Source organism: Microcebus murinus, chromosome X (assembly GCF_040939455.1).
Source record: "Microcebus murinus isolate Inina chromosome X, M.murinus_Inina_mat1.0, whole genome shotgun sequence".
NCBI lineage: Eukaryota > Metazoa > Chordata > Mammalia > Primates > Cheirogaleidae > Microcebus > Microcebus murinus.
The window spans coordinates 29,889,791-29,916,587 of record NC_134136.1 but is presented as its reverse complement, the minus strand read 5'-3'; the positions used below and the strand labels follow the sequence as shown (position 1 = coordinate 29,916,587).

Below are 26,797 nucleotides of genomic sequence, written 5' to 3'. Positions count from 1 at the left end.
GTTGGAAGTGTTGAACTGCAATCACCCCTGGTATGGGTAACACTGTTAAAACCGCAACGCGAATTTCCTAAGATGTTTTCATGGTTTATCCAGATCCACCAATGGGACGGCGAGCAATGAGGCGGCGGTGGGCGGGGTTGCGGGGAGCCCAGGAGAACTTGAAGAACGCAGGCAGCGGGCAATAGGGGTATGAGTACTTTTGAGGAAGGTTTCAAGAGAAGCGCCTCTGGGGAAAGTAGAGAGGGCTGCTCGGGAGAGGAGTCCAGTTGTCAGGGTCAGGTTCCCCGCCGGCGCTGGGAGGAGCCGGGCGTCCCGCCGCGCCTGCCCCGGGCCGACTGCGCGTGCGGCGGGGGTAGAGGCGGCCGGCGCACCAGGAAGTGACTTCCCCGCCACTGCAAACTAGGCCGTCCGCCGGTCTTTTGGTTTGCCGCCTCAGCTTTGTAAGAGGATTTATTGGTTACTGAGGAAGGTAAGGTGGGGTGGGCGAATAACCCGGAAATCCCGATGTAACCCTTGCAATACAAAAAACTGCTTATTGCGCCAAACTGCCCGCGAGGCGGAGAATTGATAAGTCAGGCGGGGCTGCAGACGGGATCCGACGGTGGCGGCACAAGGTCGCGTCCAGCCCAGCGTCCTCCTGTGTTCTAACTCCCCCCGCCCCCAATTTTTGGTTTCCGCTGGCCCTGCAGCCTGCCCAAGTTGAGTGGTAGTCTTTCCTAGCGTCTCCCTTTTGTTAATAACCCTTCCTACGGTTGACACGGTGGGCCGGACTTGTCCAAAGAAAGGGGAATGGAGGAGTCTGGTCGGGGAAGGAAGGAAGGAAGGACCTGACTGCACGTGGTTTGCAGTTGGGACACAGCAGTCAACACATCTGCCTGTCTAGTTTAGCAAGGAACTGTCAAGTTTAGCAAGGAACTGTGTCTGGGGCCTGGCCAACTGAAGGAAAGGTGAACAGAGAGTGCAAGCAGGACCCTTGTAGGTGAACATTTTGCACCAAGGTCCTGCTTGGACCTACCACATAGATTTGAACCTCTCTGAGCACTTGAGGCAGGTTATTCATTAAAACCCTGGAGAGTGATTTTACCTTCCTATCAGGCTATGCTGAACTCTGGGGTCCTTTGCAGTCAATTCCTGAGGCAGGTATAGAGCAGTTGAGCAGTTCTCACACATTTTTTTTTTCTTTTGCAAAGAAAAAAACCCAATCATTTTTTTAAAACAGAAAAAATAAAAAGAAAATAGTCTTTTCTGTGAACTGATGGCCCCTCTGACATTAAGAAACGGAAACAGAACTCGCCTTGAATCCTATTACCATGCTGCCTTGAAAAAGATATTTCCCTGCAGAAATTACTAAATATGAAAGGCTCTTTACCCAGAGTGATGGCTAGCTGGCACCCTGAAATAGTAAGGTCCTATTTTACAACATGTTTGATAATTTGGAGGAAGAGACCTAGACGGACAAGGGACCCTACGGTTGGGGTACAGGGCAAATGAACCACAGTCACGGTGTCAGTCACCAGTGAGAGGACCCGAATACCAAAAAGTCTAAATGTCACCGAGTTGGGTTAGCTGTTTTCAAATTCCTCAGCTCCCCTGTCCCTCCTGTACCAACCCCCAGATGGGCCTGCAACTTCCTTCATCCTTCTAACTTCCCTACTGCCTGGAGGGACAGGGTCCCTCTCCTGGACCAGCATCACTCCCTTCCCCTATAGTCTAGGCTTCATGGCCTTGAGCCTCCTCAGTCCCACCAAATCATTTTTTTTTTTTTTTTTTTTAGTCAGAGTCTCACTCTGTTGCCTGGGCTAGAGTGCTGTGGCATCAACCTAGCTCACAGCAACCCCAAACTCCTGGGCTCAAGCGATCTTCCTGCCTCAGCCTCCCAAGTAGCTGGGACTACAGGTACACGCCACTGTGCCTGGCTAATTTTTTTCTATATATTTTTAGTTGTCCAATTAATTTCTTTCTATTTTTAGTAGAGAAGGGGTCTCGCTTTTGCTCAGGCTGGTTTCAAACTCCTGACCTTGAACGATTCTCCTGCCTTGGCTTCCTAGAGTAGGATTACAGGCGTGAGCCACTGCGCCCAGCCAAAATCATTCTTTATGCTTTGTCTCCTGCATCTTCACTCATTTCCTCTTTCTGGCATTTCCTCTTTATGGCTCTTCTCTATATCAAATATACAGGTTTCTTCCACTTTGGAAAAATGTCAATCTCAGGCCACACACTTTTGATAGTATTCACAGGTGGTCCAGAGCAGGCTGTAACCTCACCACACTCCAGCAGGCACTCATGTAGAGGGTCAGGAAAGTTTGTGTGAGTGTGTGTGTATGTATTGTTTTTAAAATTCCCCATATAATTTTACTTACCCTCACAGCACTTATGTGCATTTTTACATCTTGCCAGTTTTGCAGGTTGGAGGCATTGAGGCTTGATGAAGCTAAGTGACATGGCTTTGAATCAGAGCCTAAGGTAGGGCAGTGACACATATTGAACACTTGCTGTGTTAAGCATAGTTCTGAGCATGTCATATATATATATAAACTCATTTAATTCTCACTACAACCCTGAAATGTAAATGTTATCAATCCTATTTGTATAGATGATGACACAGATTCATAGCATTTAAGTGACTTGCCCAGATCCACATAGCTAGTGAGAAATAGAGCTGGGATTAGAATTTGGCTCCAAAGCCTATGTTCTTAACTGTGATGACTTACTGCCTTTTGCTCGGGGGGATTGGGCTGAAGGTGCTATTGCTCACTCCTGAACTCTTGGCCAGCTTACATATATTCTGTTAGAAATTTGAAATTCCCCCCCAAATGATCACATGCTATCACAGTTACTTTTTTTAGTACTTTGTAATAATACAAAATGCTATATAGGCTAAATATTACAGCATCTATGCCAGCATCCTCTAGGTTACCCATTGATCAGGGCATGCTAATTTAGCAGTAGTAGAGGGAGCCATAGAGGAAACTTTGTTAATAAATCCATTGCATACATTGAACTTTATTTTTTATTTTTTTAGAGATAAGAGTTTTGCCCTGTTGCCCAGGCTGGAGTGCAGTGGTGTGATCATAGCTCACTGCAGCTTCCAAGTCCTGGGCTCAAGCAATCCTCCCACCTCAGCCTCCTTAGTAGCTGGGATTACAGGCATGAACCACTATACCTGGCCTGGGTTTGATGTATGTATATCATTCTGAATTAAGCCATGACTTAACATTGAGATGGAATCCAAGGTAGAGGTCAAGGGCAAAAAGGTAATCTCACAGCAGATCAGTAGGGTGTTAGGCCAAGTCCTTTCACATGTCCTGGGTACTTAAAAAAGGTTCTTACACAGTAACGGACAGACAATGTAAGGGAAACAGTCAAAAAGAATCCTGTGTCAGTAGATGAGGGATTCCTTTTTCCAAAGTGAAGTCCTCTACTGTGTTCTCGTAATCACCTGTTTTAACTCTTCCAGCTTTTGTCTCATAGTTCTTCCCACTATTCCTTCCCCATGCTCCTTTCCTCCTTCAGTATTGCCACCTCCGCTCAGTTCCATAGTGACTTTTTTTTAAAGAAATAAGATCTTGCCCTATCTCCCAGGCTGGAGTACAGTGGCCCAATCACAGTTCACTGTAACCTTAAACTCCAGGGCTCAAGTGATCCTCCTACCTCAGCCTCCTGAGTAGCTGGGTGGTGGGGTGGTACAGGCTAATTTTTTTTTTTTTTTTTTTTTTTTTTAGAGATGGGGTCTTTCTATGTTGCCTAGGCTAGTCTCACACTCCTAACCTCAAGTGATTCTTCTACTTTGGCCTCCCAAAATGCTGGGATTACAGACATAAGCCACTGAGCCCAGCTGTACTCTCTTTAAGCACATCATGATGGTTATTAATGCTTATCAAAGAGCTTTTGCCAGATACTGGACACTGCTTTACAAACATTGTCTCTATTTAATCTTCTGCTAAGTACTTTTTATTAATTATTTTTCTTTAACTCTTGAAACCACTATATGAGGTAGGTAGTCTTTTTTAGCTCCATTTTACAAGTGAAAAAAAGGAAGGTCAGAGGGAATGATTAACTTGCTAAAGGCAACCTAGCTAGGAAGTGGTGGGGCCAGTGGACCACCCAGGTCAGGTCTGGCTGTCTGACTCTAGGGCCTACACTCCTAAAATCTCAAAGCTTCATTTGTCCCTACTGCTTGCCACTTTATATGGCCTTCTTTTCCTTCTTTCTTTTGCATCAGACTTACTGGATGAGTCAGTGCCTTCATCAAAGGCATCTCCTTTGGCTTCCATGGCTCCACACTCTCCTGGCTGTCCTGAGACATGAACATCATCTCTTCTTGCCCTGCAAATGTTACCTACCTTTCCACCAAGTTTAGTCATTGGCCTTTTGCTCTTTTCTTTACTCAAAGCTTTGTTTTTATCTTATAGTTTGTACTTGTAGATACTCCACCAAGTCTCTAGCCCTGACTTCTTATACTGCTTCTGTACTTACTTGTTAGACATTTCCATTTGGATATTTCCCTACTATTTCAAATGCAACATAGCTCAAGTGTGAACTTGCTTTTAGTCACACCAGTCTTCCCACTGTCCTCCAAACATCTAATTTACCTCCCTGCCATCCTTTAAGACCTGTTGCCAGGCCTATCTGCTCTACTGCCTTTCCTGAGCACTCATCAGGTATCAAGTGTATGGTGTTATTTACTAATGTCTTTCCTATGTTGGCAGTTAATCTCCTCATTTAGATTGTAGCCTTTGTAACCCCTCCAGTATCTAGTGTGGCATGGTGTCTTGCACATAGTAAGCACTTATTAAACATTAGTTGATTGATTGGGTGTTGGGTGTTGGGTGGAATAGGGAATAAGATTGGTCACAGAAGTATGTTCAAAGAGTTGAACTCTTTTCTGGAGTGCAAAGACTATATATATATATATACATATATATATATATATATTTTATTTATTTTTGAGAAAGTGTCTAACTTTGTTGTCTGGGCTGGAGTGCCGTGGCGTCAGCCTAGCTCACAGCAACGTCCAACTCCTTGGCTCACGCAATCCTTCTGCCTCAGCCTCCCGAGTAGCTGGGACTACAGGCACGCGCCACCATGCCCGGCTACATTTTTCTATATATTTTTAGTTGTCCAGCTAATTTCCTTCTATTTTTAGTAGAGATGGGGTCTCACTCTTGCTCAGGCTGGTCTCAAACTCCTGAGCTCAAATGATCCTCCTGCCTTGGCCTCCCAGAGTTCTAGGATTCCAGGCGTGAACCACTGCGCCCGGCCCATATTTTTTTTCTCTCTCTATTTGGGAAGCCTAAGACAGTGCCTTGCATGCAGTAATTCAGTTCTGTTAACAGGCCTGCTTTTACTGTGTACTGTGTACCAGCACTGTGTTAGGTGCTGGAGTTCCATAAGGGTTTGTAAATGAATGAGGGGGTTTGGGAGTTGTGCCTCCATTTCCCAACTTCTGTATGTCTACCTTTCATGCAGGTGAATTTCAGTGGTGTCTTTGGATGGCAGGCATTAAGAGGAAAGTCCCAGTGCACAGATTGAGATGCTTCCTCTCTATGGTGGGTTTCTTCTCCAAACCAGGGCTGTTTCCCTGGTGGGCCAGAAAAACACCAGGTTGGTCACGGCTATTTTTGAGCACAGCATGTAAGGGAAATTTCACCCATGTGATAGCCAAGAAGTGTCAAAAAGGACAAAAAAGTCAGAAGGAACCAAGCCATCTTGGACCACTAGATGGTTCCTGGCAGGAAAGGTAAGGCCCAGGCTGATGTCCTTCCTCCTTAGCAAGTCTGAATCTGTGGGTCTACTGAAACTCTGTATTCCTAATACTGTGTTTCCCTGAAAATAAGACAGTGTCTTATATTTATTTTTCCTCAAGAAGACACCCTAGGGCTTATTTTCAGGGGATGTGTTATTTTTTTAAGTATGGTACAACAATCTACATTTATTCAAATATAGTTAAGTTGTCTTCTTCTGGAACATCATCAATTCTCCAAACCCCGAATTCCATCCTGAATTTCTTGTGACTCTATTTCCTTTAGAACCATTGGCCCCAATCTCTCATGTTGAGCAATAGAGCTCTCATGGGGCAGATGAGAAGGGCTGCTCATCTTTTTTACCTCTCCGTGAGGAAATGCATGGGTTGTACAGATGCGCTGCATAGCCATGCCCATCACTAGGTCTTATTTTCGGGTTAGGGCTTCTATTGCACAAATGCTTAGAAATCCTGTTTGGGCTTATTTTATGGGTAGGTCTTATTTTCGGGGAAACATGGTATAACTAATGTGGCATTGTAAGGATTTGAAGAGGCACCTGAGGTAGGATACCCAGGGCAAACTTGAGGATATCTGAAGAATATTGGTGGAAATGCTTTGCAATTGCAGAAAATATTCTCCTTGTCTTTGAGTATGTTTTTGTCAGAAAGAAGATATTAAACTGGGCTCTTGTCTTTTAAAAAGTCCATGGCAGGTATGTTGAAAACCAGGGACCCAGAATATTAGATGGGTTACAGATGAATAGTCCCCACTGTAGCCATAGAAGCACAAATATACCACATTTTATGCCAGAAATGTATTTTGTAAATCAAATTACATTTTAAAAGCATTAGGGAGGTGAGCTATTTAAAGGAACCCAACAGTGAAGCCTTTTTTAATATGATTAATTACCTCCTGATAAATCTGGATTTTTCTTATATTAGGTTTGCCCATCTGGTCTTCTTTGTTACGTACACGACACCAAAATGGGCTCTTCTCCCAGACTCCATCTCCCTAGGGGCATGAGAGTTAGGTGTTCTGAATAATAGATAAGTAAAATACCAGAGAAAATGGTGGTAGGAAGTATTTATGCATAGTAGGCGCTCAGTACATGTTTGTATAATTAATGAAGTGCCTGAATTATTTTATTCAAGGCTGGCTGATGTTGTGACGCCACTCTGGAGGATGAGCTATGAAGAACAGCTCAAGGTAAGTGTCCAGGTTAAGTCTTTACCCCTTCTTTCCAGCGGGGGAATGGTGCTATACTTGTAGGAAACTTGACTGGATAGTTCTCTCCAGATGCCTCAGCAGTTTAAACTCAATATGCTAATGACTCTGAAATTTGAACTTTAGGCCAATTATATCTTCCACTCTCTAGATCCATAGATCCAAATGCTTATTTCCTTTTCCCCTTGCTTTTTTTTGTTGTTGTTGCTATTCTTTTTTTTTTATTTTTCTTTTATATATTTTTTCTTTTTTTTTAATCTTTTTTCTTCTACTTAAAGTGTTTATGGTTTGTTGCTGCTATTCTTATAGCTCTGTTTATGTGAGTAGCAGTGCTCTTGCTGTTTCATATATAGCTGTACTTTCCAACACGGTAACCACTAGCCACATGTGGCTATTTAAATTTGAATACAGTCAATTCTATTATAATGCTTATTTTGAAGCAGAAATTTGTTTCAACGGATTGACATATTAGGGAAAATTTGAGCATAATGCAAATTTCACGTTTGCTTAGGAGTGATTTCATCCATGAGAAATACTAGATAAAAGAAGGAAACTGCATTCAGTTGAACCAAGCTATGTAAGAACACATAAAATGAATGCACACACACACCTCAAACATCTATCAGTTCCCTCAGTTCCCCAAGTGTGTTATGAGCAACACCTGGCCATCTGCATCTGGTGTTAGAACTTTTCTTTTCTTTCTTTTTTCCTTTTTTTGAGACAGAGTCTTGCTCTGTTGCCTAGGCTAGAGTGCAGTGGTGTCATCATAGCTTACTGCAACCTCAGACTCTAGAGGTCAAGTGATCTTCCTGCCTCAGCCTCCTGAGTAGCTGGGACTACAGGCACGTGCTGTCATGCCTGGCTAATTTTTATGTTGTTTTATAGAGATAGGGTCTCACTATGTCACCCAGGCTGGTCTCGGACTTCTGGCCTCAAGCAGTCCTCCCACCTCAGCCTCTCAAAGTGCTAGGATTGCAGATGTGATCCTGGAAGAACTTTACATTCAACTCACATAACCCTCCTTTTACCACTTCATGATAACTCCAAACTACAATCATTCTGACACCTGTTTCTACAAGCCAACTTCAGGTCTTTGTCAGGGTAAAGTGCCATCCTTATTGTAGTATTCATATTTCTTAACCATTTGACATGTATAAAACGGTGCTACTATTTTTGTTAGGTTCCTATCTTTTTTGTGGATGTTACTGATAACGTTTTGGAATATTGTGTGCCTAATCCCATTTTTCCCATGGGCCTTGTGATTCTTTTAATGTGATTTCGCATAATGTGGTATAGGAACACTTACGTCACATTTTAGCAGAATTGACTCTGTAAGTTAATTGAAATAAAAGAAGATTAAAGATTCAGTGCCTGAGTCCCACTGACCACCATTTCACATGGTCAGTAACCACATGTGGCTAGTGCCTACATTTACATAGAAAGAACAGGGCAGATAGAACATTTTTGTTATGGAAAGTTCTACTGGACAACTCTGACATACACCTTGAGTGTTTAGTCTGAAAGATCAGATAAAATGATGGGCTTACTACTATAAGAGCTTGCTCTTGACCTTTCATCAATGCCTGATTAAGTCTGTTCCTGTTCCATCATTATGGGTTCCTTATCTGCTGAGACCATGAGTTAAGAATCTATGGGACACCCTTCTTTTGTCTTGTTTGTTTTCCATTCTTTGAGGTGAAACTACAAAAGTATTTTGTTTCATTGCTTATATATTTTTTTGCAGGTGAAATTTGAAGCTCAGAAGAAAATTTTACAAAGACTAGAGTCTCACATCCAAATGCTCAATGGAGTCAATGTGACAACAGCTGCATCCAAATTTGAGGGGCTCCGTTGTCTTCTCCATCCTATTATACCCTCTGTAAGCCCCTACCTCCCTATTCCTTATCTACTAAGTCCCCTTAATGGCTAATAATATCATCTATTATTTATAGGACACACTTGCTAGGTACCAGGCCCTATGCTAAGTGATCATCATGCATCATTGTCTCATTTTACTGTTTATAGTAACCCAGGGAGTAAGTATTATCATTTTATAGATGAAGACAGAGAGTCCCAGAGAGATTAAGTAATTTGCCCCGGACACACTTCTAGAAAATTCCAGAGCTGAGATTCCACTCAGATATATCTGGTACAGAGTCTACTTTATCAACCACTCTACTTACCTCCTTAGATTCCAGACTTTGGAAACCCTTTTAATGAGGCCTCAGAGAGGCAGAATTTCATTTATGGCTGGGATTGGCAAACTAAAGCCCTTAGGCCAAACTTGCCTTGCTGCCTGATTTTGTAAATAAAGTTTTATTGGAACACAGCCAAAGTCACTTGTTTATGTATTGTCTGTGGCTGCTTTCACACTACAGTGGCAGAGTTGAGTGTTGCAGCAGGGACCATACGGCCTGTAAAAACTGAAATATTTACTCTCTGGCCCTTGACGGAAGAAATTTGCTGACTCCTGCTATATGGCAAGATTGGAACTCCTTTCTACTATGAAGACTCTTGATCTTCTCAGCCACAGACTTTCAGATATGCCATATCTTCCAAGCAAGCATCATTTATCCTCATCCAGAGAATATTCCTGCTTTCTCTTTATTGTTTTCCTCCTTGGTTTCATTTGACCTCTTGTCCCCTCTCCTGTCTTTCTGTCTTCTCCAGCCTGTCATCAGTGGCTACCGAAATAAGTCCACCTTCTCTGTGAACCGGGGTCCAGATGGCAATCCAAAGACTGTGGGGTACTACGTGGGAACTGGGAGAGGTCAGTTGAAGGCTGTGACAGACCAAGGACTGGGAGGAAGAGAAGGATACAGAGAACAGTATCAGCAGGAGGGGGAAATAATGATGTTCTTAAAGAAGAAGGTTGAATTGGAAGTCTCTGATGCAGAACACGATCACAGGGTTGATTGTGGATACTTTTTGATGGGTAATCATTATAACATAGTGATAGAAATCACAACCCTTGCCCTTTTTTGCTCTAAAAGCTATACACCTGATAGCTAGTAAATACTTAGTAAATGTTAGCATTGTTGCTGCTTCTGTCTCATCGTCGTCATCATCATTTTATGCTAGTCTTCATAGTGAGAGCAGTCTCCTTGTCTTTTCTATTTCACATCCCCATATGCCTGGAAGCTAGAACTTTCTGTGGTAAGTCTGGAAGGGGTGATGGATATTGGTGAGGGAAATCACAATGGCAAAATTGGAATGGGTGATGCATACTGGTGAGGGAAATCACAATGGCATATTTCTGAGACTTAATTCCAGTGTCCATTCACAGATTCCATCCCTGAGCTTTCCATTTGCCCATTTTCAATAAATCCACTTGAAACACCATCATTTTATATTAGTCACACTGTTTAATATCCATATGCCTTAAACTGCAGTTCGTTAGGGCAGGCACTTGGCTTTTTTCCCTCTTATGTGCTGAATTAAATGAGTATATGACGTCAGTGTTCTATTATTTAGTAATAGAAAACAAAACCCATTACATTTTATTTCCCTCTTAAAATCTGAACAGAAAGCGGACGTTGGCATATTGCGCATTTGTGGCATGAGAGAAAATATTGAGGACTTGCTCCATTAAGAATTAGCTGCTTAATGGGTAGACCAGGAAACAATTAGGTTTTCTTTGAAAAATGGCTGTGAGCTTGAATTAGGCACTTTGCTTCTTCATATCTACATATGCCTCTTTGAAGGAGGGAATTTGAAATGCCATTTTCTTTTAAATAATCTTTTAGGACTAAACTGTATAAATTAATTCTTTTTCTTTCCGTAGATGGGAACATCATTTGTGTACAGTCTAAGCATCTGAAAAACATCCCTCAGAAACACAATCAAGTGGCACAGGTAAAAGGGAACAGGGCTGGTTGAAGATGACCCGGGGCATTGTAGTCTTATAACAGCACTGTCCCTGACATTTTAATAACGGAGCCACTTCTAGTGCTAGAGGGTAGGAGGAGCTCTGTACTGAAAGTGTACCTCTTCACTTGGAGAGAACATTGCTAGTGTTTCATTTCAGTAAGGGTAGAGAGGAGGAGAGAGAACTGCGTCCATTATTGTAAATGTCAGGCATCCAAGAAAGGACTTTAATGGTAGGGAAGTGTTAGGAAAGAGATATTGATGCGGCCACTATAGAAAGTGTTAGATGTCTGAAATATTTGGAAGGCTAGTGTTTTCAGCAGGACAGGACTGAGAAATACGAGATGTAGGGGTGCTGGTAAGGTATCTACATCATGAGATTGGCCTCTGAGACATTTTTCTATCATTCTATTTCATGTACCCAATATTTGTTGAGTGCCTACTATGTGTTTTAGGCACTGTGCTAGGTGCTGGGGTTACAGTGACTTAGCATGTCAGTAGACATGGTGCCTGTTCTTATGGAACTTAAAAAAAAAGGCCAAAGCCTTACTAGTGAAAACTGAGCAGAAATCCCAGCTGACTGACTCTCTTGTTCCTTGTTAATTCTTACCAGCACCCACGCTCCTAGTGATTCAGGTTTCTAACACTCGGCTGCTATCTTCTGATAGGACATATCTTGACCCATGGAATTTCCCGGCTAAGACACAGCTCTCTTTGTAAGATCATTCTCTAGACATCTTCCTCCATGGCCCTCGTCAGCTTCTTCTATTCTTTTCAGTGACTATTCTAAACTCTTACCTCTCTTCAAATTTCCTACCCAATCACCTTTGCCCTTGCTCTTCGCAGACAACCATGCCTTGTTCTTCACTGGAAAATTAAGGCCATTAGATGAGAACTCTATTAGCTGTTTTTCCTACCATCTATAAATTTCACTGAAATCTTACCCCCCCCCCCCCCCGTCTCAATGAAGGTGGTGACTGGTCCTCCCTTTGTCCAAGGCTTATCATTATTCCTGTTTGGACTCATCTCCTACTTTCTAGTATCCCTGCTCCTTCATTACATACCCTCTTTCTTCTATTTCTTTACCTCCTCCCCCATCTCTATCAGCTCTTTCAGTTCATAAGAATATTAAATATCTCCCATATTTTTTTTTCTTTTTTTTTGAGACAGAGTCTCACTTTTGTTGCCCAGGCTAGAGTGAGTGCCGTGGCGTCAGCCTAGCTCACAGCAACCTCAAACTCCTGGGCTCAAGCGATCCTCCTGCCTCAGCCTCCCGAGTAGCTGGGACTACAGGCATGCGCCACCATGCCCGGCTAATTTTTTGTATATATAGTTTTAGTTGGTCAATTAATTTCTTTCTATTTTTAGTAGAGATGGGGTCTCACTCAGGCTGGTTTCAAACTCCCGACCTCGAGCAATCCGCCCGCCTCGGCCTCCCAGAGTGCTAGGATTACAGGTGTGAGCCACCGCGCCCGGCCTCAAATATCTCCCATCTTTAAGAAAATCTGGTGGTTTTTCTGCCCCCAACACTCTATAGAAATTGATCTTTTAAAATTTTTTTTGAGACACAATCTGCCTCTTGTCCCCTAGCTGGAGTGCAGTGGCATAATCATAGCTCACTGTAGCCTCCAACTCCTTAGCTTAAGTGATCCTCCTGCCTCAGTTTCCTGAGTAGCTGGGACTACAGGCACGTGCCATCACACCTGGCTAATTTTAACATTTTTTTGTACAGATGGGGCCTTTTTTTGTTGCCCAGGATGGTCTCAAACTCCTGGCCTCAAGCAGTCCTCCCACCTTGGCTTCCCCAAGTGCTAGGATTGATTACAGGTCAGAGCCACCGTGCCCAGCTAGAAATTGATCTTATTAAAGTCATCAGTGACTTCTATTTGCCACATCCAATGGAAACTTTCTGTTCCCAACTTACATTTTCTCTGCCTGTGGCACCGCTTATTATTCTTATTTTTCTCTTGAAACACTGCCTTCATTTGGTTTCTGGGATACCATTCTCTGATAGTTTTTCTTTTGATCTTGCTGGCTACTTCTTAGTCTTTCTCATGGGACTTTTTCTCTTCTTTCCCGCTGTAAATGTTGATATCCCCCAGGACTCTGTCCTTGGCCTTCTTCTTTCTGAACATACTCATGGGAAACCCCATCCAACCATGGCTGATGACTTGAATGGCCACTTGTAAATCAACGACTCCTAAACTTATATTTGCGTTCTGGCGCCCTCTTGAGCTTTGGGAGGTGTGTTTCCACCTCCCAAAGGCTACTGAATGACCTCAGTTGTGATGCAGAGCTCTTGAAATCAACATTGTCCCAGATCAGATTTTCTCAACCATCACACTATTGACATATTGGGTTGGATAATTTTTTGTTGTGGGGGGGTTGTTAAATTCATCATAGAATGTTTGGCAGCATCGTTGGCCTCTACCCACTAGATGCCATTAGCTGTAACAACCAAAAATGTCTCCAGAGGTTGCTAGATGTCCCCTGGGGAACATAGTTGCCCCCAGTTGAGAACCACTGCCCTAAACTTATCCTCTTCCTTTCCCAAATGTATTTCTTTTTTTTTCACCTTAGTTAATGGTACTACCATGTACTATAAATGTGTCATCCTAGACTCCTCCATTTTAATTTCCCCTTCCTCCTCAGCCACATCTAATCAACCTCCAAGTCTTGGAGGTTTTACTTTCTAGACATATCTTGGATACACATAATTCTCTCATCTTCCACCACCACCACTCTAGTCCCAGCTATCTTCTCTAGCCTAGACTACTGTAGTAGCCGCCAAACTGATCTCACGGATCCCAGCCCCATCTCTCAGTGTATTCTCTGCACAGCAGCCAGAGCCATCCTTAAAATGCAAGTAAGATTATGCCACTCTAATGCTTAAAATTCTGCAGTAGATGCCCAATAGCTTTTGGAATGAAGTTTAAATTCCTTACTTTTTTGCACTTAAGAATCTTTATGATAAGATCCCTAGCCTAATCTTCTGCCACTGCTATCTCAGTTCTGCCTGAGGCTGTCCTTTCTATCTAGAATGCCTTCATCTGGCTTCTGCTAACTCTCTAAGATTCATTTTAGGCATCAGATCCTATAGAAAACTGTATCTGACTCCTCCGTCTGATTAGGGCTTCCCTCCTCTGTACTCCTGTATCTCCATTGCATATCTCCTGTTGTAGCACTTGTTACACCTTATCATGTTGTTTGGTGGTGCTTCCCAGAGTTAGACCGTGGAGGTAGTAGCTCTGTATCATTTAACTTTGTGCTCTTGCACTTAACACAGATTCATACACATAGTGGGTGGTCACCAAATGTTTGGTAAATGAATACCTTTTTGTAATATTACCCAAGTTTTTAGCCCTTTCGGCTGCTGTTGGGCAAATTTCTACCCTCCACATCTATCCAAATTCCTCCTCCCTGTAAAATTTTTACAAGACTCAAAATCCAATCCAGTAGGTACCCAAATACAGGCCAGATGCCTTTTGTGTACCTTTCAGGCATATACAATAAAATATAAAAAACAAAAACAAACTAAAAAAATAATATTGCTTGATACACATATAGCACTGAGCTGTTTTCAGTATTTTTTGTACCTTTGTGTTCTTTCCCTGTTACTGGTACTGACATTCCATTCCATTAAGATGGTACAGTAACCTTAGTTTGCCCCCTGTTTGAGGCTTAAATATCTATTTTGAGACTTGAGGCAAAAATGTGAATTTTATGGCAGCTGGCAGCCAGGGCACCAGGACCTAAGAAGCTGTCTTTAGTTTTATTTTTATTCTTTTTGTGAGACAGAGTCTCTCTCTGTAGCTCAGGCTGGAGTGTAGTGATGTAATCATAGCTCACTGTAACTTCCAACTCCCAGGCTTGAGCAATCCTGCCTCAGCCACCTGAGTAGCTGGGACTACAGGTACGCACCACCATGCCCAGCTAATTTTTCCTATTTTTTGTAGAGATGCGGTCTCACCATCTTGCCCAGGCTGGTCTTGGACTCCTGTCCTCAAGCAATCCTCCTACTTCAGCCTTCCAAAGTGTTGGGATTACAGGCATAAACTATTGCTCCTAGCTAGAAGCTGTCTTTAAATAACTTGGTTCTTTCAACTTCTTCAAAAAGCGATCAGCTTACATTTGTTTGTTTATTTTGGTATCGTTATGAACTCATAGATTTTTTTAACATACTTGATATGTTTCAATCTGCTGTAGATACTATTTATTTTCAAATTGCTCCATTTGAGGCCATTGGAACCTCTTTAAGTTGCCTTAGAGCCCTAGATGACCCTGATAGTTCTGGACTGATAAGATATTCATAGCACATTTAGTCCATTTTCTGCCTGAGACTTGGAATCAGCCATTTCTTCAGGGAATCCTTGTTTCTTTTGGTGGGAAATGGTATTTGGAGGCCACAATATGGGTGCCAGGGGTGTTCATTTGTACTGGGTTGGTCATATTTCAAGGCTTTTCTAGTGGACAGAGCTAGGAAATATTTTTTAAAATATATATGTTCATATTGATATATACAAATCAAGTTTAGAATTAGTTTTTACTTAAATCTTTCAATTTCATATTTTTATCTCTTGTCTGTTAAGTGAAAATTTTAGCTCCTGACATTAATATACTTATTTGTTCTATATTACTATCTATACAATAATTTCAGAAACAATATGATTACTAACAGATGATGCTTGAAACATAGCTCAGGATTTCTTTCTACTTCTTTTTGTCAAATTATTGTGCCCCTTGAAATAATTCCTTTTTTGTAGTCAAGCCACCACCATTGAACACTTGGTACACAGGTTCTATTTTTTGCTTTCAAATTTTAGAGATTTTCTATTTTTCATTTTGATATCATTTTGTAAAATATTTACATGGTTCCAAAGTCAAATCTACAAAATAAAGGTATATTCAGAGAGGTCTTTTACCTTTGTCCCCTCTACCCAGATCCTTCCCTCCTCCTATAGGTAACAATTTTTGTTGGTTTTTGCTAATTTTTAAAAATATAAAGAGATATTTGCATCCCCCTTTTTCTTAGCTAAAAGATGGCTTACTATACACTGTTCTGCACCTTGATTTTTTTCACATTAATGATATATTTCTTTTTTTGAGACAGGGTCTTGCTCTGTCACCCTGGCTAGAGTACAGTGGTATGATCATAGCTCACTGCAACCTCAAACTTCTGGGCTTAACCTATCTTCCTGCCTCAGGCTCCTGAGTAGCTGGGACTCCAGGCACCTGCTGCCACACTGGGCTAATTTTTCTATTTTTTGTGAAGATGAGGTCTTATTATTGCCCAGGCTGGTCTCAAACTTCTGGGCTCAAGCAATCCTCCTGCCTCGGCCTCCCAAAGTGCTAGGATTATAGGCGTAAACCTCCACACCTGGCCTTACTTCATTATTTTTAATAGTTGCATAGCCCTATATAGTGTGATGTATTTTACAACTTTTTTTAGAGACAGAGTCTCACTCTGTTGCCCAGGCTAGAGTGCCATGGCGTCAGCCTAGCTCACAGCAACTTCAAACTCCTGGGCTTAAATGATCCTCCTGCCTCAGCCTCCGAAGTAGCTGGGACTACAGGCATGCACCACCATGCCCGGCTAATTTTTTCTATATATTTTTAGTTGTCCAGCTAATTTCTTTCTATTTTTAGTAGAGACGGGGTCTCACTCTTGCTCAGGTTGGTCTTGAACTCCTCACCTAGAGTGATCCTCCCACCTCAGCCTCCCAGAGTGCTAAGATTACAGGCATGAGTCACCGCACCCAGCTACAACTTTTTGTTTTTATTGACATGAATAATTACCTCATTTTTCCATTTACTTAGTTTTTTGTCAACATATTAATTTTTTCCAAATGCTTTAAAAGCTCTGTGAAGCATTTATCAATATTCTTCATATGCTCAAAAGCTTCAGTTCAAGTTTTTCCCTGAAGACCTTTGTCTAGGAGTCCATCATCCCCTGTTTCTTAGCTGTCCTGTCTTCTTTTTTCTTGGTTCACACCCTAATTTGGCTAGAGCGCAACCTCCATTAGCTTCCTGAGGAAGGGTGCCTAGGAGGTAAATTTTTAGAATCTTTGCATATCTATAAATGTCTTTTTTCTGTCCTAACATGTGACTGAAAGTTTTTCTAGATTTAAAAATCTGAGTGTGAACCTTTATAAATTTGCCTTTATAAATTTGAAGACACTGTTTCATTGTCATCTGGCTGCCAATGTTATGTAAGTCTAAATGCTACTTTTTAAGTCCTGATCCTTTGTAGATAATCCCCCCCGCCTTTTTTTTCTCTAGAAGTCTTTAGGGAACCTATCTTTATCCCTGAAACTTCATGACCATGTGGGATTTTTTTTCATTCATTGTGGTGGGTACTTTCTAGGAAACTAATGCCTTCTGGAAACTACTGGTAATACTTTCAGATGTGGGAAATTATCCTGTATTATTTCTTTGATTACTCCCTCCCTCTCATTTTCTATGTTCTCTCTATGCCTCCTGTTATTTGGATTTTGGACTTCATGGATTGCTTCTATAATCTTCTACTCATTTCTCTTTCCTATTTTCTATCTTTTTGAATTTTTTCTCCTTTTTATGAAATTTTCTTACCATAAAGGCCAATACCTTTACTGAATTTTTTTCTACCATCCTATCTTTAATTTTCAAAAGCTTTTTCTTGTTTTCCAATTGCTCCTTTTGTATAGCATCTGTTCTTTTTTTGGTAATGTAACATTTATCTATCTATATATCTATTTGCTTTTTTTCCTGTTCTTTGAGTTGTCTGTTTCCTTCAGGATTTTTGTTTGTTTGGGACCTTGTCTTTTATAATGGAGGCTCTGATCAAATAGCTGGTGATATTGGCTGGCTGTTTGCATTTAAGAGTGAGGCCTTAAAATATTAATTGGCATTTCAGCCTTAGTGGGTTTACTGATTCTGGATTCTTGCTGGTGATTGTGTATGTGTGATGGGGGCAGGTGTCCCCCATACCTCTGTCTCTTGAGTTCTTTACTCTGGGGCTATTCAGTTTCTCCAGAGAATTATCTGCAAATCTCCTGCCTCTCGGCTGGCCTTATGGAAACAGGTGTAGAAAAGTGGCCATTAAGAATGCAGATATAAGGCTGGGCACGGTGGCTCACACCTGTAATCTTAGCACTCTGGGAAGCTGAGGGGGGCGGATTGCTTGAGGTCAGGAGTTTGAAACCAGCCTGAGCAAGAGTGAGACCCCATCTCTACTATAATTAGGAAGAAATTAATTGGCCAACTAATATATATAGAAAAAATTAGCCGGGCATGGTGGCACATGCCTGTAGTCCCAGCTACTCGAGAGGCTAAGGCAAAAGGATCACTTGAGCCCAGGAGTTTGAGGTTGCTGTGAGTTACGCTGATGCCACGGCACTCACTCTAGCCTGGGCAACAAAGTGAGACTCTGTCTCAAAAAAAAGAATGCAGATTTAGGCCGGGCACGGTGGCTTACACCTGTAATGTTAGCACTCTGGGCGGCCGAGGTGGGAAGATCACTTGATCACTCAGGAGTTGGAGACCAGATTGAGCAAGACCCCATCTCTACTAAAAATAGAAAAATTAGCCAGGTCTTGTGGTGTGCACCTGTAGTCCCAGCTACTTGGGAGGCTGAGGCAGGAGGATCGCTCGAGCCCAGGAGTTTGAGGTTGCTGTGAGCTAGGCTGATGCCACGGCAGTCTAGCCAGGGCAACAGAGTGAGACTCTGTCCCAAAAAAAAAAGAATGCAGATTTACATAGCATGTTCCTGCTTCCGTCTCTCTGCCACCACCACTGTGCCTGGTATCTCCAGGTTCAGAGCTTTTATGGGTTCATGTCCTCCCAAGAAAAAATCCCAAGTCTTCTGGTAGAGAAACATAGAAGTTTTTGGTAGAATGAGGATGTTTACCAGTTTTGTGTCCTGATGTTTAACCAAACCCTTATTTTAGCCATGTACCTAACCTCATCTCTGCCTCCTGTAGTATCTTGCATCTTTAGGAGTGAGCCTTTCCAGGGTTGTGTGAAGCAGATAAGCTTTGTGTCTCATCATGTTCCCCTCTGTGGTCACTCTGCATGTAGCTTCCTTCACCTTGCTGAGTCAGTTGTCACTCCGATCTGCTTTCTGTCTTCTGAGACTTTATTGAGTTTGCTCTTCTATTGTTGCCTTTTCTCCCATTATCTTTGTTCTTTCTTTCATTTATTAGTTTAACAAGTACTGTTCCACCCCTGCAAGTACTAGGCACTATTCTAGATGCTTAGGATACAATAATAAAAATACCCCTTCTCTTATGGAACTTAAATTTTAGTTGGGGAGAGGATTTTTTAAAAAAAATAAACATAATAAATAAGTAAATTATATGATATGTTAGAAAGTGATAAGTGCCATGGGAAAAATACAGTGGAGCAAGGAGAATAAGAAGTTCTGGGGCTGGGGAAAGTGTGGGTTATAGTTTTAAATAGGGTCAAGGTAGTCATCATTGAGAAAATGATATTTGAATAAAGCAGTGATTCTCAACTGAGGGCAGTGTTGTCCTCGAGGGAACATTTGGCAATGTCTGGAGACAATTTAGGTTGTCACCACTGGGGCATGGTTGGGTGATGCTATTGGTATCTAGTGCGTAGTGAGGCCAGGGTTGTTGTTAAACATTCTGCAGTGGCTTGGCATGGTGGCACATGCCTCTAGTCCCAGCTCCTAGGGAGGCTGAGACAGGAGGATCTCTTGAGCTCAGGAGTTTGAGGCTGTAGTATGCTATGATTGCACCTGTGAATAGCCACTGCACTCCAGCCTGGGCAACATAGCGAGGACCTGTCTCAGATAAACAAAAACAAAAACAAAAAAACCCACCACCATGCAACATCCTACAATGCATGGGGCAGCTCCCCACAACAAAGAATTATGTGCATCAAAATGTCACTAGTGCTGAGGTTGAGAAACCTTGGAATAAAGACTTAAAGAAAGTGAGAATGTTAGCCATGCAGAGGTCTTAGGGAAGAGCATTCTGGACAAGAAGAACAGCCATTGCAAAGACCCCAAGATGAGAGTGTGGGTGGCTTTTTGGAAGAACTGACAGTAGGCCCTGATGAATGAGGGGAAGAGGTGAGAATTAATGAGGGCCAGATCATGTAGTGCTTTGGGGGTCATTGTTAGGACTTTGGCTTTTATTTTGAATGAAATGGGAAGCCATTGGAGGTTTTGATTGAGGGGAGGAATGCCCTGACATGATATGATTTAGGTTTTTAACAAGATCACTCTGGTTGCTGTGTTGAGAATGGATTATGGAGTGGGAGGAGGGTAGAAGCAGGGAGACCAGTTAGGATGCTGTTGCAGTAACCTAAGTGAGAGATGACATAGACCAGTGGTAGCAGTGGAGATGGATATACCTTGCAGATAGAACAACAGGATTTCCTGATGGATTGAATGAAAGGTATTAAGAAAAAGAGAGGAGTAAAAAATGGCTCCAGGTGTTTGAGTAGAGCAAGTGGAAGGATGGAGTTACTATCAATGGAGGTGGGAAAGACTGTGGTAGGGGAGATGTGTAGTTCTATTTTGAACATGTTGCATTTGAGATGCCTGTTGGACATCTGAGTGGTTAAGTAGGTAGTTGGATATATTAGTCTGGGTTCAAGAAAGAGAAATCCAACAGTTGTTAGCATGTAGATGTTATTTAAAATCAGGAGACTGGGCAGAGATCGCCAAGAGAGTGAGTAGATAGAAAAGAGAAAAGGAACAGTGACTGAGCCCTGGGGCATTCCCATTTTAAGAAGTTTGGGGGAAGAGGAAGAACCAGTAAAAGAGACTGAGAAGGAACAGCCAGTAAGGTGTAGGAAACAGGAGAGTGTGGTGTCCTGGGAGCTAAGGAAAGAAAGTGAACCAACGAGGGATGGCTCATCATCTGTGCCCGATGCTGCTGATAGGTCGAGGAAGGGAGGACTGAGAATTGACCATTGGACTTCATAGCAAGGTTGGGGATGACCTTAATGGGAACTGTTTGGGTGGAGTAGTGGGGACCTGATTCAAGTGGGTGAATAGGAGAAGAATGGGAGGCAATGAATAGGTATAGTTCTTTTTTTTGAGACAGACTCTCATTCTGTTGCCTGGGCTAGAGTGCCATGGCATCAGCCTAGCTCACAGCAACCTCAAACTCCTGGGCTCAAGCCATCCTCCTGCCTCAGCCTCCCGAGTAGCTGGGACTACAGGCAGCACCACCATGCCCAGCTAATTTTTTCTGTATATTTTTAGTTGTCCAATTAACTTCTTTCTATATTTGGTAGAGACGGGGTCTCACTCTTGCTCAGGCCGGTCTCAAACTCCTGAGCTCAAATGATCCACCCGCCTCGGCCTCCCAGAGTGCTAGGATTACAGGCGTGAGCCACGGCACCCGGCCTGTATAGTTCTTGCGAGGAGTTTTGCTCCAAAGAGGAGCAGAGAAATGGAGCAGTAGCTAGTAGGGAATGTGGGGTTGAGAAGGTTCCTTTTTTTTATTTCTTCTTAAAATGAGACATTGAGAACATGCTTGTATATTGATGAGAATGATCCAGTACTGGAGGAGGGAAGTAAGAGGAGAGAGAGAAGGGAGAATTGTTGGGAACGATAAGCTTAAGTAAATAAGTTCATGCTTTTTAAATTTTATTTTATTTTAGTAAGATTTTTAGGAGGAATATTCTGGTATTTTAACTAGAAAGTCCCTTCAACCTTAGGCATTCCCATATAAGCTATTAGGAGTTTCGGTCTCCATTTTACAATGAAGAAACCAAGGTCCTGGAAGCCATATTTCATATTTATTTACCCATTATCTTCCAGGTCAGGCTCACCTGTTTAATTATCATCCTTCCAGGACCTCTATTAAATTTGAATCTTGCTTCCAAGAAGCATTTCTTTCTAACCAGCCCGTAAACAACAGTGGAACCAGCCTTTCTTTAAATCACAAACCTTAAAATTTGGAAATTAGCCGGGTGCAATGGCTCACAGCTGTAATCCCAGCAATTTGGGAGGCTGAAATGGGAGAATCACATGAGCCCAGGAGTTTGATATCATCCTAGCCAATATACTGAGATCCTGTCTCTACAAAAAAAATTTAAAAATTAGCCAGATGTCATGGTACGTGCCTGTAGTTCTAGCTACTCAGGAGAATGTGGCAGGAGGATTGCTTGCCCTCAGGAATTTGAGGTTACGGTGAGCTATGATTGCACCACTGCACTCCAGCCTGGGTGACAGAGTGAGACCCTGTCCCCCGCAAAAAAAAAAAAAAAAAAAAATTGAAAACTATGTTCAGTATAAATCAAGTATATCTTATGTTGCATTTATATGAAATTACAGTGAAAGTGATCAAATGCAGGCTTAATTGATTTAACCCTGTCAGGTAGCATTGTTTTTTGGTATAACTCCTCCTTCCCTGCATAATTTGGGTTTTTTAAAAAAATATGGTGGACCTAGACTGCATGCATTATGAAAACAAAAGGACCTAGTAAATCAGACAGTGTGTCCTGTTGTGGTAGTAACTGGCTTTTGTTTGAAAAGTCTGGCTTTGAAGATTTTTGAGATCCCCAAAACTAAATCAGGATTGCATTTGACTTTTATTCACCAGGAAGAAATGGAGGATCTGACTAAGGTATAATGTAGTTGGCACCTGGTTATAGGAAGAAATATAGAAATGATAGGCTAACATTAGGAAATCATAAGTAAGAGTGGAATCATAGCAGCTTAGTAATACATTAAGAATTGCTGCCAGAGGAATTCACAGAAATGGAAGATTATTATATTCTGTACTGTATATAGAATAAACTGAGATTCCATATATGAATACTTTTCGTGTTCATTCATTCATACCTTCTTTTAATAATATTTCTTACATGTAGTATGTGCCAGACTAATGATACAACTCTAAGCCTTCATGGAGCTTACAGTTTGGAATCTTATTCAATAGATAGTATCCTCTGGAAGGTCACAGGGCAGGGACCATTTTTTTATTTTTTATTTTTTATTTTGAGACAGAGTCTCGCTTTGATGCCCAGGCTAGAGTGAGTGCCGTGGCGTCAGCCTAGCTCACAGCAACCTCAAACTCCTGGGCTCAAGCAATCCTACTGCCTCAGCCTCCGGAGTAGCTGGGACTACAGGCATGCGCCACCATGCCCGGCTAATTTTTTCTATATATATTAGTTGGCCAATTAATTTCTTTCTATTTATAGTAGAGACGGGATCTCACTCTTGCTCAGGCTGGTTTCAAACTCCTGACCTTGAGTGATCCTCCCGCCTTGGCCTCCCCGAGCGCTAGGTTTACAGGTATGAGCCACCGTGCCTGGCCAGGGACCATGTTTTTTATACCACTGTATTAGTCTGCTAGGGCTGCCATAATGAAATACCACAGACTGGGTAGCTTAAACAACAGATATTTATTTCCTCATTGGAGGCTAGAAGTCTAAGATCAGGGTCTTGGCAGGTTTGGGTTCTTCTGAGGCCTCTCTACTTGGCTTACAGATGGAGTCTTTCTTTCTGTGTCCTCACACTGTGGTCTTTGCTGTTTGTATACCCATCCCTGGTGTCTCTCTGTGTGTCCAAATTTTCTCTTATGACACCAGTCAGGTTAGATTAAGGCCTTCCTTAATGGTCTCTTTTTAACTTAATCACTTCTTGAGAAGGGTTATCTCCAAATATGGTCACATTCTGAGGTACTAGGGGTTAAGGCTTAAATATATGCATTTTGAGAGGTTATAATATAGCCCCAAACAGTCACCTAGCATGAATAATCAGCTGTGGAACTTGTTAGTTGTTTTCCCTGTGTAATAATATTATTTTCTTCCTAGTACTATGAAACATTCCTTCGACAGTCTCCACTGGAACCCTGCCTTCTGTTTCATGAAGGTGGATACTGGCGTGAACTCACAGTCCGCACCAATAGCCAAGGGCACACGATGGCTATCATCACTTTCCATCCCCAGGAGTTAAGTCAGGTGAGCCTCACAGGATGATAGGGGCAACTACTGTAGCAACCCTAACTGTTACTATGCTGCTGTTCATTTTTGGAAGTTTCAGGACATATAGTAGGAACTACATATCCACAGAATATTTATGTCGATTGTAGAGAGGGGTTGGAGATGAGGAGGGGAAGATGGTAAGGATAATATTTAACCATAATTCTGGCATAATCAAACCACAGAGACTATGGCTAGTTACCAAATTAATTGTCATGTGAGGACTCCCAAGTATTTTCACGAGAACTTTGTTCATGGTATTAGGTACTCTATTGAATCCAAAAGCCAATTCAACAGAGACTAGAATGTCAGAAATTCATAACCCAAGTAATACTTTACATTTGTAGCGTACTTAGAGTTTTCAAACATTCACATGTTAAAACATTCCTACACTTACAGGATCACCTCAATCAACTTGTCAAGTAGGCAGGAGAAGGAGAGGTATTGTCACCCTCATTTTACAGATGAGCAAATGGAGGCATAAAAATACCCAAAGTTAAAGACTCAGTAAATAGCAAAGCTAGGATTGGAACCCAGATCCTTTGATTCCTGACCTGATGTTTTTAATTCTATAACTCTAACGTGGTTTATTGCAATACATCCTTGTATCAGGCTAATGCTTAGGCTCTCTGTAGTGATGTAAGAATTTTATAATGTTCCGAACTCAAAAAAAAAAAAAAAGATTTCACTACCATGTTCATCCTCTTCTGTGTCCCCTCTTTTCTTTCTCCTAGGACTCACGTCTTCTGAGGTGGCATTTGGGTGGGTGGTTGGGATGTCTGAGGTGGAGAAGTATGAAGAGAATTGAAAGGTTATTGTGTCCTCATGATGGGAAAAAGCTTAATTTAGCTCCTTGTTTACAACAATAATAACTCACACTTTCTTTAAAGAATTATTAGAGGCTCAAATTAAAGGAAGTGCCAATTCTGTTGTATAGGATTTGTCAAAAGCAAAGCAGTGCTTCTACTGAGATGTGAAAATAGTGTGGGGTTCTCTTTTTGTCCTATAGAACCTTGCTTTATGTTAAGTGTTGTTTTTAATAGGATTTGAGAAATGTGTCTCCTTGTCTGACTGCTGCAGGGCTGATTACTGTAGAACTTGGAGAAAAAATTTCTCAGAGATGAGTCTTTGCTTGACTGCTGATTTTGTGGTCTGGGCAGGAGGAGCTCTCTGTTCAGAAGGAGACTGTAAAGGAATTTTTCATCCAAGGCCCTGGAGCAGCCTGTGACTTGACCTCACTTTACTTCCAGGAAAGGTAAACCTGGGACAGACAAACAGCAAATTGGAGCCTGATGGCTTGCCAAAGTCTTGGTTTATGGATTGCTGATGCAGGGTTGCTGATTGATAGTGGAGGATCTGGGCTAAGTGTTTCTGGCTCTTGTACAACAGCCAGGTCTGGGAATCCAGGTCAAAAATGTAGATGTGAGAATGTCTGCATGAACTTCCATCCCCCGAGAGAAAACTCCTACAGAGCTCTCAGGGCCATGGCAAGGAGGCTGTGTCTCCTAGCTGAGAGGCCTAGGGCGTCCCCTTCCAACCAACCACTAGCCATGGAATGGTCTGCCATTCTAAAATGCTTTCTTCTCTTATTCTTTTCCAGCACCATGACTCGCTGCAGCCATCAGCAGTCCCCCTACCAGCTCTTATTTGGGGAACCCCACATCTTTGAAGATCTCCTAGGCTTGAAGATCCGCATCTCTCCAGATGCCTTTTTCCAGATTAACACTGCTGGTGCAGAGATGCTGTATCAGACTGTGGGGGAGCTGAGTGGCGTGAACTCTGACACTGTCCTCCTTGACATCTGCTGTGGAACTGGCAAGTAGTAGCCCAGGGCCAAATTTGCAAGCTGGTTAGCTCCCAGGGCCCTTGCAGCTTGCAAGGGTAGGTAGTCGTAGTGATGCAGGCCTAACCTTGTTGGTTTAAAACCCTAAAATACCTTCCTCTTATTCTCCCTTACCTCCCCAGGTGTGATTGGCCTCTCTCTGGCTCAGCATACATCCCAGGTCCTTGGGATTGAATTGGTGGAGCAGGCGGTAGAGGATGCCAGGTGGACTGCAGCCTTCAATGGTACACAGCTCACAGTTGGGGGCGAAATTAAGGGGCGCAGTTGTTTCTGTGCTATGGAAAGCATTGTGTGGGAAGGGGCAACTACGGTATCGCTGACCTGCAGGGAGGAAGAGAGGGGATTCTGGAGTGGTCAGAGTTGGGTCTTGATGGTTTTCTGGAAAAGGTCCCAATATCTGATATATTTTTTTAAATTTCCTATCCAGAAGAAGAGTGAGGGAAGGAACAAGGCTAGGTAATAAGGAAGGGCAGTGGCAAAACTTTAGACAGACTAGAAGAGCCTTCTTGACATTAAACTCATGAGACACCATGGCATAATACAATAGGTTTCAAACCTATATTTTCAGCAACAAAATCTTTTCTTCAAACAAAATCTTACGCCTAACTGCAATATAGAAAACAGATCATCTTGTCCCCTCTACTCCACCTCCAGACAGCTCCTGAGGCAATGTGTGAAAATGCCTGATATAACAGGAAAAGCACTTGAGTAAAAGTCAAGGTTCTTATCTTGGTGTAGGTATTTATGTGCCATGTGAGTTGTTATTAATAATTTATAAAATAACACTATCTAGTCACTCAATCTGAAAGGCTTACTGAGATATTTCAAGGGAAAGTACTTTGGGAAAAAATGAAGTACATCCAGAAGCATTTCTTTTGTTGTTATTTGGAGGTATGCCAGATCCAAAGGGAACATAGCAGAGCCCTGGCTCCTGTACATTTCTCTAAGCTAAAGCTCCCCTCTCCAACTGCTGGCCTTGAGTTATGTCACATGAGCATCTCTTCCACAGGGATCACAAACTGTGAATTTCACACTGGTCGAGCGGAGAACATTTTGCCACAGCTGCTAAAGTCAAAGGAAGATGAGCAGTTAATTGCTGTGGTAAACCCAGCCCGCGCCGGACTGCGTAAGCATTGGCCAAGTTAATTGGGTGTTTCTCATGAAGGCCACCAGC

General features: G+C 42.2%; 1 protein-coding gene across 4 annotated transcripts in view; it reads left to right on the top strand.

Moving 5' to 3' along the window:
- The first annotated feature begins 201 nt into the window (after window positions 1–201).
- Window positions 202–26,797, top strand: part of TRMT2B (tRNA methyltransferase 2B) — a 43,075-nt gene continuing 16,479 nt past the window's right edge. For 2 of the 4 annotated variants that reach the window (XR_001154855.3, XM_012767400.3), the window contains exons 1-11: window positions 202–469; window positions 5,470–5,740; window positions 6,896–6,950; window positions 8,713–8,847; window positions 9,639–9,738; window positions 10,753–10,823; window positions 23,613–23,759; window positions 24,941–25,035; window positions 25,381–25,595; window positions 25,746–25,847; window positions 26,633–26,749. Coding sequence is in view for 1 of the 4 variants with exons in the window: in XM_012767400.3 (XP_012622854.1) it covers window positions 5,493–5,740; window positions 6,896–6,950; window positions 8,713–8,847; window positions 9,639–9,738; window positions 10,753–10,823; window positions 23,613–23,759; window positions 24,941–25,035; window positions 25,381–25,595; window positions 25,746–25,847; window positions 26,633–26,749 (1,285 nt within the window). In the remaining 3 variants the exon portion in view is untranslated. The remainder of the gene's footprint in view (window positions 470–5,469; window positions 5,741–6,895; window positions 6,951–8,712; window positions 8,848–9,638; window positions 9,739–10,752; window positions 10,824–23,612; window positions 23,760–24,940; window positions 25,036–25,380; window positions 25,596–25,745; window positions 25,848–26,632; window positions 26,750–26,797) is intronic. The other 2 variants (XR_012915914.1, XR_012915915.1) reach the window with 2 other exon arrangements.